This window comes from Mytilus trossulus, chromosome 10, assembly GCF_036588685.1.
Source record: "Mytilus trossulus isolate FHL-02 chromosome 10, PNRI_Mtr1.1.1.hap1, whole genome shotgun sequence".
In the NCBI taxonomy this organism is placed as follows: Eukaryota; Metazoa; Mollusca; class Bivalvia; order Mytilida; family Mytilidae; genus Mytilus; species Mytilus trossulus.
The window spans coordinates 61,682,915-61,700,292 of NC_086382.1; the positions used below are offsets into that span (position 1 = coordinate 61,682,915).

Genomic DNA, 17,378 nt, shown 5'->3' on the forward strand with positions numbered 1-17,378 from the left:
GCAAATTATTCGTAAACGTTTACGAAATGATGTAAAGTTTAAAAATAAAACATAAGACTTGAAAAAATAACTACATGGCGCTGATTGGTACAGATATAGATAAAAAGCTACTGATAGTGTACTTACCATTCGCAAAACACTCTGTTAACAAAACTATGACAACTGTTCTGATTTTATTGATCTACAAAAGAAAAAAAGAAAAGTAGTAAATTGAATTAGAGTCAGAAAAGAAATACTTTGAACTGCATACAAAATTATCTTTTACCTCGATGAATATCTGCACACACGCATATATATATATATATACACTCAGACGTACTTATGAATATAATTATTTTATGTGTCTGTATCTTACATGAATTTGTAGTATCCTTTACTATAGATAATTTTGCTGATCTGTAACAATAACATCTACATGCCTTATATATCATGTACTGTAGTACGCCGCTAGATTAAAACTGACGTGGAAAGGTAACAAATGCCCAACGAAAGCTTTACCTTTGTGAAGACCAGGTGGTCGTGTGTCTAGCGGGACGGCTGCAGTGCAGGCGATTTGGTGTCACGATATCACAGTAGCATGGGTTTGAATCCCGGCGAGGGAAGAACCAAAAATTTGCGAAAGCAAATTTACAGATCTAACATTGTTGGGTTGATGTTTAGACGAGTTGTATATACATTATGTACACAGCCATGTATCACCATCATTGATGGCGATCCGATGGATACATCTGTTGTAGGGTTGTCACTGACTCAGACGTACTTATGAATATAATTATTTTCTGTGACTATATCTTACATTAATTTGTAGGATCCTTTACTATAGATAATTTAGCTGATCTGTAACAATAACATCTTCATGCCTTATATATCATGTACTGTAATACGCCGCTAGATTAAAACTGACGTAAAACGGTAACACATGCCCACCGAAAGCTCTTTTTTTGAGAGCCCAGGTGGTCGTGTGGTCTAGCGGGACGGCTGCAGTGCAGGCGATTTGGTGTCACGATATCACAGTAGCATGGGTTCGAATCCCGGCGAGGGAAGAACCAAAAATTTGCGAAAGCAAATTTACAGATTTAACATTGTTGGGTTGATGTTTAGACGAGTTGTATATATATATATGGAAGACCAGTGGTCTAGCGGGACGGCTACAGTGCAGGCGATTTGGTGTTTCGATATCTCAGTAGTAAGGGTTCGAATCCCGGCGAGGGAAGAACAGTAAATTTGCGAAAGCACATTTACAGATCTAACATTGTTGGGTTGATATTTAGACGAGTTATATATATATATTACCTCAGAAATAGATTTAATATTGTGGATATATTTTGAGTGACAGTTTTCTTCATTATTCAAAAACTTGTTTTGTTTAATTGATAAACAACAATGAAAGGGTGTTTATATTTCGTATTAGAAAATGAATATGACTTCAATACTAGTAATCTTTAATACAAAACATGATTTCTGTCCCATCTTGTTCGTTCGACTAAAGCAATTGTTTCTATTACGGTTAAAAAAAATCAGAACAACAAAACAAGACAAATAAACACAAAACGAAATAAAACAAACATTCAAACAAAATTAATTGTTCCGTGCAAAAGTTATATAATTAACTTCTTATTCTAATGAAAGTCGTATAAAAAATTTAAACCGCACTGTGTCATGTTCAAATTATCAGATGATTAAATAAACGAAATGTATCAACACTCATTTCTAAACAAACTGAGATCAATGCAAAACAATACTGAACATGTAATTACCTTCATATCACGTGTTGAAATTATTTCTTTCTTCATGTGGAAAATTGTCAGCTTTAAAAATAAAATAATTGCACACGTCTTAAATAATCAGCATTTTAAACAATTCACAATTTGCTAATACAAAAGCGGTTTCTCCATGTATATTATGATAGTTACATTCGTTTTAAAACACAACATTATTTAGACGTTATTGACATTTATCAACTCAGTATATTACTAGAACCACAAAGTTGGAATTTGAACACTTCCTCGTGACACAATTCATTTTTTTATTTTAATATTGTTATTTGTTATATTAATCTTATAACTTCCTTATATATGTGATTGAATTTGAAAATTCTGATATTGCAACTTTTAAACTATCTACTTGCAGCTAGTCCAGACTATCCGCTTGCATTTTTAGGTTCAAGTTGATTGTGGAATTTGAATAGGTTTGACTGAAACTTTGTATTCATAATTTTAACAGAGCAACTTAATTCAACTAAATCATTTTAAAATTTCTAAGAACTGCAACTCTCAGTTTTCAACTCTTTTACTTAAGGAATATAAGCCGATAACAGTCCATTCTATATTCAGACCTGTTCAAAATTTTAAAGAAAGAAAGAAAGAATTGTTCGAGGCTTATATCATACTTAAAACATTGTTTAACACGTCTAAAAGGGTAAACAAAAGAAAAAGCAAGCAAATGTTTATTTTCGAGTTTAAATTTTTTTTTTTTGAATAAACATCTTTTCATTAAGATATATCCTATATATTGGCCCCTTTGAAAAGTACCTCAACTTAGAGAAAAAAGTAGTCAAAATGAAAGTACAACTAAAGATTTAGTTGGTGAGTAAACGATACACGAAAGAAAAGGAAAAAGAGAAAGACGTAGAGTTATTCCTGTTTCTCCTTTTTCGTAATGATATTCTACAGCACACTGCTATTACTAAGTGAAAATGTGCCGCAATAAATCTACCCATTGAGTTTTAACCTACAATGACACAGTTATAAATTTTAAATAATAATAAAATTGTTTACGATTTTACAAAGAATTGTCATTTAATTCATGTACAGCATCATCATTCATTTTACCAGGTGACATGTATATAAAAATAGAAACAGATACATACATAGAGAATATTTTCCAGAAGAAAATGTCGAAAATAATGATACTAATAATTGTGATTGTGTCTACTTTATTAGTGCTAGCGGAAAGTAAAAGGTAAGTATATGAAACATTATTTTAAATGAAAAACTGATTTCACCCACATCATTAACCTGTACATCGTTCATTTCTGTAATCGGTTTTATACTCGATTCTTTTGTTTTCACTGTTATTCTTTATACTTTTGAACCCAATCGTCGTCTATTCTTTATATTTTGCTCATTATGTATTTTTGCCTTCATGCTGAGAACAGGTTTTAAATCTACGAAACACGACTCTCATTGTGTTACTCCCAGTGCATTGTTGTAAAAACATAATCATAAAACGCGTGCCTTTTCTATATGACCAAATATATCCGAGAAGTACGGCCCTTAGTTAACAGTAAAACACGTATGTAATTATTTCAAACAGAATATAGATTAAAAACAGATTTGCTTTCAGTATTTGATATAGCTCCTTGATTGAGCTTGTGCTTTTGCCTTTTGATTCCGTTTTGAATTTCCCTCAGAGTTAAGAATTGTTGTCATTAATGAGTCTTATGTCATTATGTAGACGAAACGCGCGTTTGGCGTATTAAATTATAATTCTGGTACCTATGATTACTATTTTACACCACTGGATCGATGCCACTGCTGGTGAACGTCTGGTCCCTGAGGGTATCACCAGCCCAGTTGTCAGCAATTTGGTGCTGACATGAATATCATTTATATGAAAATCAACTTGTTTTTGAAATATTTTTGTCTGTTTGTAACACAACTTTTTGGAATTTTGGGTCCTCAATGCTTTTCAACTTTGTACTTGTTTTGCTTTGTAACTGTTTTGAAATGAGCGTCACTAATGAGTCCTATGTAGACGAAACGCGCGTCTGGCGTATTAAATTATAATTCTGGTACTTATGATTACCATTTTACAGCTGACATTATTTTTATGAAAATCAACTTGTTTTTGAAATATTTTTGTCTGTTTGTAACACATTAAAATCGTTTATATAATACCACTACAAAAGGATTATTTGTCGTCCAGTAACAGATGATCTCTGTGATCTTCAAAGATTTATTGTTCAGTAAACTCATTATAGATACCAGGATTAAAATGATGAACTATAAAACCCATATTTGGTCTACACAAAAAGCATTACTTAAACTCAATGAAAAAAGTAAGCGAGCAAAATAATAGGTTTTGCCAATACGAGCTAAAGTTATCGTTCCATTGCGAATAAAATACTAAGTATTTTAAAAAAATAAACAGTTTATTTATAATTTTGACCACATGAATGATATTTGCAGATAATACAGAATTGCTGACTACCTACTTGTGAAGTGATACCCTTGAGGAGTAGGCATTCATGAACAGCGGCATCTACCCAGTTGCTGTGAATGAATTCATTATTCATATTAGGACTTCAAGTGACCTGCGTTTCATCAGTGACTTTACAAAAGACTTATCAATGATTCCTCACACAAAAAGGTGAAAAGCCAAACATAGTACAAAATTGAAGAGCATTGAGACTCAAACATATGAAAAGTTTATACAGCTCATGTAATTCTTTGGATCAAAAATACTAAGTACAATAATTTTTCGAAAAAGTAAAAGATTTGGAAACAGTTCATTTTAACTTTTATCATATTATGGATTACCCACGTCAATGCACAAGTACTGACTCCTATCTGGAAGGAAACATACACAAGCAGTTTTATCAACACTTGTATCAACATTGGTTAGGTATGAAAAGCGTTGATTTCCTAATGTACATTTTCTGACCAGAACTGTTCTATATTTATACTTTCCTATTTAGGTAAGTACAAAATATGACAGTTTACTTTGTCAGTTTATTATCGATCCATGAGTTAAAATGTTCCTCAGGTATGAATCGCCCCTCTTTTAAATTCTCCGGAGTGGCATATTATATGGATTATGCAAGTACGCAAAGTAGCCACATACGGTTGGAACTATAAGTTTAATAATACGTCTCATGACAGTTGCATCCATAGAAACTTACAAAGAACCACTCAATTAACAACTGCGTCATCAGGTATGAATGTGGTACGAATGGCAAATCAGTTAGCCTTATCTAACATGTCCTTAGGAAGAAGTGACACTAAAACACTCCTGGTAATCACATCTTAAATCAATGTTCGTAAAATTACATACTTCAAATGTGTATACATGATTCGAGTTTACAGGTTAGATTTTAAATTTCAATAGATAACAAGATGCATATGGCATTATTATATATAGTAAATCAATTGAAAGTCAATGCAGACTACGTTTTACCGTACTATAGTACATGACATATAGATCATTCGTAAGTTTTAATAAGTTTGAAAATTTGGAGGTTAGCCAGTTTCTTATACCAACGGGGTCTATAAGCATTTATTTAGCAGGAATATTATAAAAGTGATTCTGATTTGTTTGTTCCGAAAAAGGTTTTTTCAATGTCTATAACTAATTTGACATTTTTGATTCCAGACGAAAATTGTTCTACGCGGTTTTTGTTATTCTCCTTCTTTCGACTGAAGGAAAAATCAAATTTATCCGAACAGTTTAGGATTAAAAATGAGTAATAGAACAGAATAGTAACAGAAATGAAAATTAAATATAATATACAAATGGCATATATTGCTGACATGAAAATAACATTTCTTTAAAGGATTTTAACAGATGAAGCATAGTAAGATGGATTAGGATTATGTGCAACGTTTTATTACTCAAAAAAATAACCAATGTGAAAATGTGATATAACGTATCGCGTCAATTCAGAACGATTGCTCAATAGTATGACTTTTGAATTACTTTAGAATAAAGTGAGTGTCTGTATATGGAATTGTGAAAAATAATTTGTTTGCAGAAAAACAGAGAATTATTTCATACAGAAAGGTAAGTCTGAATAGTTTATTGCTTACCCTTCTGGAGCACCTGATATCACCCCGAGTTTTAAGTGGGATTCCTGTTGCCTAGTCTTTAGTTTTTCATGTTGTGTCTTCTGTACTATTATTTGTCTGTTTGTCTTTTTTAGTTTTAGCCATGGCGTTGTCAATTTATTTTCTATCTCTGAGTTTAACTGTCCTTCTGGAATCTTTTTCCCTCTTTTATCGGTTTAACCAACCAGGTAAAATGCGTATGCTGAAGTTTTTACAAAGTTTGCAAAACCAAAATCATTATCTTATCTCATTTTTAATGGCTATATTAAATGTAATATCAATGTCGACAGGAATATATGATCACAAATGAAAATCTCGCAAGGAATTACGAGATTAAAATGCGCATGTGACGTAAACCCGAAACAAGGGTTTATAATATGACCTGGTAATTTATCATAAGAAATGAAATGCAAATCTCGTTATATCTGCGAGATTTTCTTGCGCATGTAAAATTAAACCGGAACCAGGAAATAAGTGTTTTAGTCATACTTTTCTTAATTATATGACTAACCATTTAGATATGGAACCACTTGGAAAAGAATTTTTTGCATATTTGTTGTGCATATATTTTGCATACGGCAGGTATGTGTAGACAAGACTTCTTAAAATATCCGATCATATGTTACATTCGAAGCTTGTAGTTCATGAAATAAATAACTGTGAAAACCAAAAAAAGAAAGTTTTTTTCAACCTTGTTTAATGGCAATAAATCAAGGCGACAGTAGTGCAAATTTGTCTAAATCCATTTAAAAACCCCAAATAAGAATATCTAAACAAATTACGAGGATTAGAAACAATAAAAACATATCGCTAGTGAGCGTGGACACACGGACAGATAATATCGATACACCATGCTTTATGTCGTGTCGATCTTGGAAAACTTTAGTTTAAGTTACTGAACAATTGAGATATTCAAACGTCACATGATGGCACAAAGGGATATTTTACTGCATATATTCTACTTCAGGTTGTATCCTTAATCTCAAATTCACTTGAAAAATATGAAAGATAAATGAACTTATCATAAATATCGTAATTGCAATTGTGTACCGAAGACAAGCGAATCGTTTACAAAAGACTCCACCAGTAATATCAAAAAGTACAATTTTGCGTGACCTAAAATGAGATAAGACTTTTGTGTTTTAAAATGTCATCATTTGAAAAATTAAAAGAAATGCTTTCTTGTATTCTTTATACGAGGTTTGAATTTCAATTTGAAATAAAATACATTAAAGTATGTTGAAATGGAAAATGAATTTTCATTAGAGATTTTCTGATTGTCATTTATGCGTTGGAATCTCTTTACGTGATTTGCAGCACAATAAGTACCACTAAAATAACAGATACTGTCTACCTTATTGTTACACCTCAATTCGTTTTTTATTTTTGAAGTATTAATTTTGCTCAATCTCTAGTTTTATGTAAAGGGTTTAAAGGCATCATGTTTCAACCAAGAATGTTTCATAGTTGTTCTTAACCTAAAGTGAAGCGAATATGTATAAAAGTAGAGGAACACGAAAATATATGCCTTTGTTTTCTTTGTATTGTGTAAATTTGGTTGATGTTATGTTTATAATTAGCGAACTAGACTTAAAGGATAGAGTGAACTTAACTCATGAATTCTGGTCTGCAATCTTCGACCGTAGGCGTCCGTGAACTGTAACAAAAATCGTCTCCTCTAAAACTGCAGGATAAATTGGAACCAAAATATACACAACTAATTTAGTACCAGTAATTTTGATGTACAGTTCTGACGCTGCATATTAAATGTACATCTGTAGAGCTGTATATAAATTGTACATCTGTTAAGCTGTATATCAACTGTACAGCTGCACAGATGTAGATAAACTACATTCGTAAAGATGTATATAGACTGTACATCTGTAAAACTGTAAACAAACTGTGGATAGATATTGTATAACTCAAGATTCAGTGGTAGAATCTATATGTAGTAGCGTATACACAGATTTAAAAAATTGCAGTAAATGTACATTATTATGGAGTAACTTCAGGAAGAAGCCTTGTCATTTATTTGATTTTTTTGTCAGATTTTTCGAATCTTCTGGTTTTATCCATTTGAATGCCCTGCAAAAAGTTACCCGGTGACCCTAATTTTTCTTTTTGTAAATCTTTTACATGTATGATTTTAGTCATGTGTAAAAGTCTTTTAGAATATTAACTACTTTTCAAAAGTTTTTTTGAGATATTCAAGTTGTCAATGATAAAGCTATTATAAGTCTAGAAAAAATATTTTCCAGCCAAAATTTCAATGATTGACATCAACTCTCTGTATGCATCAACCAACAACTGGCAACATAAAAAAATTAATGTGATAGAAAAACTACTCTAACATCAAAGTTAGTTGCATTATATTACAAATCACTTTAAAATCTTAATCATCCCAGTCCTTCTTGTTGGTTGCTAAGGAACATAAATTTCCTTTAGCAACCAAGGAAAAAATTACCTCAAAATGACCAAATGTCAATTATGAACAGCTCATTTATTATGGCAGATAGCTTACAATAGTTTTTCATTAAATGAACAACAGAATATGCTTGATAAATATGTATTTATTATAGTAAATCATATATGGTGAAATACAGTATAGAATATCAGAGCTAATAGCTTTTTTACTTACTGTGGATCTAAAGCAAAAAGAGTCAAAATTGGTCCCTAATTTTTTTTTTTTGCAGAAATATAACCAAAACATGACTCGCTTCAATTAAAGATTAAGTATTAAACTAATCATTTATGAAGAAATATCTCTGAGCAAATATATTTTAAATCGATGACGGATAATTCAAAATGGGTCATATTATGGGTGTAAACTGTTCATGTAGGCCTATTTCTCATATGTTTGCTATCATACCAGACAACTTCCACCATATAAACCAACTAACATGTTCTATTGATGTTGGTGTTTTTTAAATATGTTTGTTAAATTGACTGAACTATGGTTGACAATAAAAAAAAAAACTGAATGCAAACCTTAAAAAAGAGGGGATAAAGGGGGTGTGTGTGTGAAGTGACAATTTTTTTAATTTTTTTTTAGAAATAGAGAGGTTCTTAAATCAAAGAATTTTGGGATGAATGCTTAAACAGATTTTCTTTAATTACAGAAATTAACAAAATGGGGCCATCACTACATTGTACTAGGTTCATTATATTTATTGAAAATTTGGATTTTATGTTTAAAAATTGGGGATTTGGAGAGTCAATTCATTTTACAGTGTTTACTTTGAGTAAGTTAGTAAAACAGTGTTTTGAATCAAAACTGAATATATAACATAGTATTTTTTTCTCAATTCAATTAAAATAAAGGTAAGAGGACAAAATACTACATCTTTTTTGAAAAACCGTAATTTTGAAATGACGTGTACTTTAGGCAGATGGTACTTGTAATAAGTATAAGTGGCAGCGCTACTGTTGTTATTTCGTATTCATACTTCATTTATTTTTATTTTTAAAAGAAAAAAGGTTTTGGTATTTTCTTTTAAGTGTTTTTTATATATATATATATATATGTTTGAACGTGGTTTCAATTTAAACTCGTATATATATACAATTGCTAATTGCCTTTATAGATATTTATCGTCGTTGAACCAACATGATTAATTCCGCATGTATTCAAGTTATTTTTAATTCTAGTGTTAACTATAAATCATTTTGTTTTGACGGTTTGAGTCAATTCCCATTTAGTTTCACATAAGTATATGTATCATACAAATGATACAGTTGTAAAAATCTTTTTAAACAATATATTTTATAAACAAGAATAAGAAAAATGAGAAATGATACAGTGCTTATGCCAAAATTAGTAAATTGGTCTTTATATATGCAAAATACTTTTATTAAAGAGACTTACATGTCAGACTAAACTAACAGGCAGATGGAAATGTTCTTTCTTCTTGAGCAAATCTTTCAAAAAAGTAAAATACTTCTTTTGAAAATTCCAATCACAATCCAGCTCTTTGAAAATTGATACAATGCATATGAAATGTGAAAAAAATAGGTTAATAGGTAAATTGAATAATATTCAGGCTTGAATAACTTGTATAATTCGCTCGTGTATGTAATAATGTTTTTTTTTCTTTTTACGAGAGAAATTTTATGTATAACTGAAAAATATTGCACCAGAGTCAAAACATGTACTTAATTTTATCATCGGTATAAGGACATCATTCGTAAATATAGCTCAACATGCAAACTTCTTATACATTCAGGTATTGAACATCCAATATTTTATGGAAATATTCTTTATAAAGCACAAAAATGTCAGTATTCACTTCAGAAGCTGACAAAACCTTTAAATAGACTTAAATTAATTGAGAAGGGATATGGTTACGATACTGTTGTCAGGTCATTAAAGGTTGCATATTTTGGCGTTTATATTGATTCGCTTATAGGGTTTATTTAAAAACCAGTTGTTGGCATGACAAGGATTATGTTCTTTTCATATATGTTATGGTGGTATGATACTAAACCCCTCACGGGAAGGATTGTGCCTGACGTTCATATGATGAAGACATAATCTTTCAATCAGTTCAATTGAAGTCTGGAGCTGGCATGTCAGTTAAGGTAGCTTTATGGTATACCACCATCTTGGATTGTACAATCACAGTACAAAATCGGTCTAGTTATTTGCCTAAATCTGCAAATTTGGAGACAGATTTGCAAATCAATGGTTAGACTGTTTTTTTTCTATTTAAGGAAAACTTGTTAATTAATCGTATTATACAAAATATTTTAACAAATAACATTTTTGGGGGGTTTAAAAATCATTTTTTTCAAATGGGCCATTTAAGGGGAAATAACTCTTTTAGTACAAAATTTATACTGGGCTAACAGGGAATTTTTTTATTTTTACTTGTAGCAAGAAAATTCTGTCTCAAAAAATATGTACTGGTGATCTACCTTAGTTGCTAGTAGTCTGATGTTATTTATTGTTATTTTGTTTATTTTCTTTGGTAACATCTTCTGACATCCGACTTCTCTTCAACATAATTATAATGTGTGTATAGTTATGCGTTTTCTTTTCTGCATTGCCTAGAGGTATATATAAGGGGAGGGTTGGGATTTCACAAACATGTTTAACCCCGCCAAATTTTTGCGCCTGTCCCAAGTCAGGAGCTCTGGCCTTTGGTAGTCTTGTATCGTTTTTAATTTTAGTTCCTTGTGTACAATTTGGAGTTAAGTATGGCGTTCATAATCATTGATCTAGTATATATCTATTTGTTTAGGGTCCAGCTAAAAGACGCCTCCAAGTGCAAAAAATTCTTGCTGCATTTAAGACCTGTTGTTGTCTGCTTTATGATCGGGTTGTTGTCTAATTGACACATTCCCAATTTCCTTTCTTAATTCTATTGAGTATTCTAACCGTTTAGAAAAATACGATCGCCCATTGTTGAGTTTTAGAACAAGACTTTACAAAAAAGCCTATGCATTAGAAATTTATTATAGTATTTCCCTTTCCTTGCTTAGATATTTATTTTCCTGAGGTAATAGGAACAACTTCACAAGTGGTTTTTCTTTTTCTGAGCTCTATTAGGCTTTCAATATGTTTCAGATGACTGATACACGATTTATTAAGTCAATTTCTGGCACAAGTGTACCTTGTGTTTCATAGTTGAAAGTTTCAATACTTAGAGTTTCAATGTGATATTTCAGTGTAATAAATTTCACAAATTATGTCCAAAAATTGTTTTAAAAATGGACAGTCAACATTTATAATTCAGTATGTCACTATCTGTGGAATACTTCAATGATAATTGTTGTAAAGCTGTCAAATAAGGAATAGAGAGCCAGAAAAAGTATAATCAAGTTGTCTCCTGAACGTTATTGCTACTACAGTTTTTTTTCTGTCTCTTGAAAGAAGATTTTCAAAAAAGGGAAATAACTCATTTTTCTAACGAAGAAGGTTCATTAAGACCCCTATTTGGCCCCAAAATATAGCAGTTTTACAAAATCGTGAAAATGTTATCTTTTGGCTATTTACTGGAAAGTAGAACGCTTCTGCTACAAATATATGGCATGTTTTTGACATATATCGGGTACTTGCAGTTGATCATTCTAATTTACTGAAATCTTCAAAATTTTAGGGTTTTAGTTAAATTTTAGACGGTTTCCGTCTGAAATGAAAGTGTCCGCAATCGTATTCTTTTATAATATTGAAATGTAAGTTGTATTTGATGATAATACATAACATATATAAAGGTTGAGGATGAATACGGATGCGGCCACTTTCATTTTTGACAAAAACCATCTCAAAAGTGACTTGTTTTGCATATTTGATAGATTTTTCATATGTAAGATTGAAACGGAGCGTTTTTAATGACTTAATCAGTTAGAATATTTCGCATTAACTATTTGAATCAATTGAAATAGACACTTAAGTTTTGAAAAAGTGTCCAAAATCTATCGTAAGATGAACCTAAAATTTGAGGCCAAAATCGGCCCGTTTCCATAAGAAAGGACTATTTTATCATGAAAATATTCATATGAAATATTTATTTACAAATAGAACCTTAAAACTGGGGAATTTCAGGGTAAATTACAATGACTAATATTCCTCTACTGACAACTTTCTGCAACATTTACCCAAGATTGTTTTTGTAGCATATTGTTGACAAAACATCCATAATTTTATATTTTATAGTCTTTTATGTGAAGATTTTAGCGTTTTCAGTAAAATCAGATGTAAAAAATCACAAAAATTGACAAACATCCTGCCGATTTTTGGGTTAAGTGTACCAAAAAAAATGTTTTTATTCGAAAAATTTGTCAGTTAACAGTTTAAATGATTAAAATGTTCTCTCATACCCATGAAAATAACAAAAAAATATATGTTTTATCTCATTTTTACCATAAAATACAATGTTAGCCATTTCTCCTTGCTACATACTAATATATACATATGATGTCACGTGGTTTCCATGGATTTCAGATTTTTTTAATTGATTTTTTTAATTTGACTGTTAGTTTGGACCATTTCAACTTAAAAAAAAAATAATCGAAAAAAAATAATCTAGGCAAAATTTTTCATATTTGGTCTATTATTACAGAGAATTGATGTTTAAAATATCTCGAAAACAAAAAAGGTGACCTATATATTTGTTTTGCTCTTTGTATTCCTTTATCAATCCCCTGTCTATATCTATACCTAAAGAAAGTTGTGGTCAAGTTCAGTGAGAAAGTACGTCACACTTAACTCCAAAACAAATAAATGAACTCAAATTAAAAAAACACACAAGACTATGAGTTATATTCTATACTTCACAGAAGAATACGCACACAGATCAGGTTGTTCGAACCAGGCTGTAGTTTTATTCATCTCTTGAAATAACATATATGCATTTCAGAGTTGGGGAAACAAACAATAAGATTTGATTTGAAAGTTTTATTGATGTTGTTTGGGTTTTTTTTTTTTTTTTTTAATCAGCACCTACAATGAATTGCATTCGTGTGAGAAAAATCTCTATTATATAGCAATTTTACCTGACCATATCGGAAAATAGGTATTTAGTCGGAACTTAACACGTACGTGTGATTTGTTTAAACCGGTTTTCGATAAAAATATACGAAGAAATGTCAAAATGTTTAGGACATAATTAAATCCGTATTTCGGTAAGATTGTGCAAGCATACGATTTTTATTGCGTCTTACACTTTGAGAAGCGAATAATCTGTAACTACTTTATTCAAATATTCTGTAAAAACGTTAATTTTGAACTATAAAAGTCAAGTGGCTAGAGAATTTTTCCTGAGGAAGTTTAAAAAAGTGCAAAAAAATATTTTTACAGTGGGTTAGCTTTTATTAGTCTTCACTATCTATAGATTAACAACTTTTGGTTATATTTATAATTCAGAATCATCATTGAAGGTGGAGCGCGATTGCGCAGTTAATTAATTATATGGATGTGCCATTTGTATGATGAGTGACATTCCGTGGTATTATGTGCCAATTCGAAAAAGTTATACGAGAATTGTCTCCCCTTAACAGGTTCATTTTTTTTATAATTATGTTTAGGTTTCTGATATAATTTTGAATAATTACAAAATGAATCAATGCAGTATATTTCAGTTTTTGTTATTGATGTATCAAAACAATTGATGTACGAATATAATTTCATAAATTTGAAACGTTTAAAATTTTTACATACCAATATAAAGAACTTTTTATCATTTTTCAAATAGACTATGAATAAAAATTGCTGAAAATTATTTGCCTTCATGATAGATTGATTGGGAAATGAGCCAGAGTTATCTATTTGTGATGACGGAGAGGGACTAGCAAGCAAATTTTGATTGCAGCTAATTCATTATTTAAACAAAGTTCCACTATAAACGAATGTTATTCTATACATATATAAGGACTTAGTTAGCTAAATCTACAAATTTTACTTGAAATTATGAATTTTTTATTGCAATAGATTAATATGCTACTCTATACATTACTACTTTGAACATAATCTTTTCACATGTTTTATATGCTTGGTACTGATGTAATATTTATTGCAATGTCAATATAATCAAGTTGCAACGTCAACTTGCTTCACAATCCGGGGTTAATAGTTGATTAAAAGTTTGATTTTTCAGGAATTATGTAGAATCACTAAACTGATTAGTGATTATATATAGTCCCCGAAAATGACCAGTGATGTTACATAATCACTGAACATTTTACTAATTAATTTTTATTATGATTTCGGGGATTATCAATAATGAAAAAAAAGGAAAGGTTTTACCAGTGATATTTTATTTAACTGTATAACAGAAGACAATACAAAATGCATGTTAATGAATCATTCTGATTCAAAAAAAAATTCTCTGATTCCGATATTATCAAGATGCTTGATTTCTTGATTGACAACATATTTGTTACGTTCGGAGGACGTGTTTTTCAACAGACTGTCGGCATCCCAATGGGAACAAACTGTGCCCCTCTACTTGCTGACTTGTTTCTTTATTATTATGAGGCTGACTTCATGCAGGAACTTCTTAGGAAGAAAGATAAGAAGTTAGCAATATCCTTTAACTCTACTTTCCGCTATATAGATGACGTTCTTTCACTAAACAATTCAAAATTTGGTGACTATGTGGATCGCATCTATCCCATCGAATTGGAGATAAAGGATGCTACAGATACAGTTAAGTCGGCTTCATATCTTGACTTACATCTAGAAATTGACAATGAGGGTCGGTTGAAGACAAAAGAGATGATTTCAGCTTTCCAATTGTGAACTTTCCATTTCTAAGTAGCAACATTCCAGAAGCACCTGCATACGGGGTATATATCTCCCAATTGATACGATATTCCCGTGCTTGCATTTCCTATCATGATTTTGTTGATAGAGGGTTACTGCTCACAAGAAAGCTATTAAACCAAGAGCTCCAAATGGTGAAGTTGAAATCATCCCGTCGTAAATTTTACGGACGCCATCACGAGTTGGTTGACTGTTATGGAATAACCGTTTCACAAATGATATCGGATATGTTCCTTACGTCGTAACTACAATCCGCTTCCCTTTCATGAATTTGACCTACCGAATTAGACTATTTACCGGAGTTGGAATCACATTAGCAACACAACGGGTGCCGCATGTGGAGCAGGATCTGCCTACCCTTCCGGAGCACCTGAGATCACCCCTAGTTTTTGGTGGGCTTCGTGTTGTTTATTCTTTAGTTTTCTATGTTGTGTCATGTGTACTATTGTTTTCTGTTTGTCTTTTTCATTTTTAGCCATGGCGTTGTCAGTTTGTTTTAGATTTACGAGTTTGACTGTCCCTTAGGTATCTTTCGTCCCTCTTTTAATGACAAGGAACACGAAATTTAATCCTAAAAGAAATAACGCAACGGAATTCTTCTAAGATCTTACACCAATAATCCGTTCACGGCTGCTGTACCTTTTTGGGGTATCTTCAAACTTTAATTCTCTTAGACATGTCTTAAAATCTGATTCGATATGAGGATAAGTTTTTTTTTAAATGTGGATAGTGTAGTAAAACTGATGCGAATCAGGTTGATATGCAAGTAGAAAAGCAGGGCAAATGTGCAAAAGTCGGTGTGAGACTATATTCTAGTGTCATACCTTGACCTTTAATTGTTTATTATTATGCATAATACCTGACATTTTTTCTAGTGATTATACATATATCAGTGTTTATACATAATGACTAACCAGTAATTCTATATAATTCCTGAAAATTCAGGGATTATGTAGAATCTCTGATTAAACAAAGTCACTGTTACATACATATGCTTTAGTTTAGATAGTATTTATTAATGAGAAATTAAAATAAAGTATCACAATGGAACAAGAAATTCAAATAGATATTTTGGTAAAAAATAAATTGGCAATACATTTATCTTACCACCTTTAGATTTATAGGGATAAGACTGTTCAAAGGACTACACGTGTTGACTTCATATATAATTGATATAGGGTGTCCTAAAAAGTATATGGTTATTTCCCATATAGAATAAGATACCATATTTGGTGAGTAAGGAGTTAAATAATAAAAAAAAAATAAACAGAAGTATCATCTTGAACAGAAAATATGAAAAATGCAAATATATTTTTTTTCGTAGTTGAGAATAGTACTTTTGTCAGAAAACAATTTTTCACAAGGATATTAAGATTTTATCAAAAAGACACGCTGACGTATATTTTCCTTAATTTGCCGATAAAAGTATGCGACAATAGAGGTAATTTGTGTAGTAATTAAAGAGATCTATATCAATTTCATTCTATTATCATATAAAAAAGAAGATGTGGTATGATTTCCAATGAGACAACTATCCACAAAAGACCAAAATGACACAAACATTTACAACCATAGGTCACCGTTCGGCCTTTGAACTATGTATTCTGAGCATTTGATCTTCGTCTATTTAAAATTTTTGAGTTAATTTTGAACTTGACAATATATAACGATAATTTCTATTATCCTTGTATACGAGTTTATGTGTGGGAGATGAATTGATAATATTAGTAACATGATATGTTTGTGACATAATACGATATATATGGGGTCAGTAATTTCATATGGGTTGGGAGCGACGCTCGAATCTCCATATGGATTTTATGATCCCGTGTATATCGTTTTAGGTCACTAGAACACCATGTTACGAATTTATCTTACCGATTGTCTTCACATGTGGTATTTAGACTTTTGGCCAAGTGATTAGGTCTCCAATACAAAAAAATATGTTTGAGAACCAACTTTATTTGTCTATACAAAAACAAAGGCATACAATTATAAAGTGTTAGCTTTTAATCTGTTTTATGAATGTATTTCAATCGTTCATTATCAGTTTCTTTATCTGTTTAAAACGGTCAGATTCATTTTTTGTTTTCAAAGGGAGGTAACCCCATATGGAAGCTTACCATGAATTTGTTAGGGCACCCGAAACCAAATACATATATAGTCACCACGTGTAGTCCGTGAACCAATCATATTCCCATAAATATGTAATAGGTAAGAAAATTATTCTTATTGAAATATATAATAAAAAGGTCATAACATGAATGGCATGTTTCATATTGGATGTTTTA

The 17,378-nt window shown here is 31.0% G+C and overlaps 1 protein-coding gene across 1 annotated transcript in view; it reads left to right on the top strand.

The window, feature by feature from the left end:
* Window positions 1-2,903: 2,903 nt before the first annotated feature.
* LOC134688335 (sushi, von Willebrand factor type A, EGF and pentraxin domain-containing protein 1-like) overlaps window positions 2,904-17,378 on the top strand; it is a 136,576-nt gene continuing 122,101 nt past the window's right edge. The window contains exon 1 of the mRNA XM_063548944.1: window positions 2,904-2,961. Coding sequence (XP_063405014.1) covers window positions 2,906-2,961 — 56 coding nt within the window. The 5' untranslated portion in view covers window positions 2,904-2,905. The remainder of the gene's footprint in view (window positions 2,962-17,378) is intronic.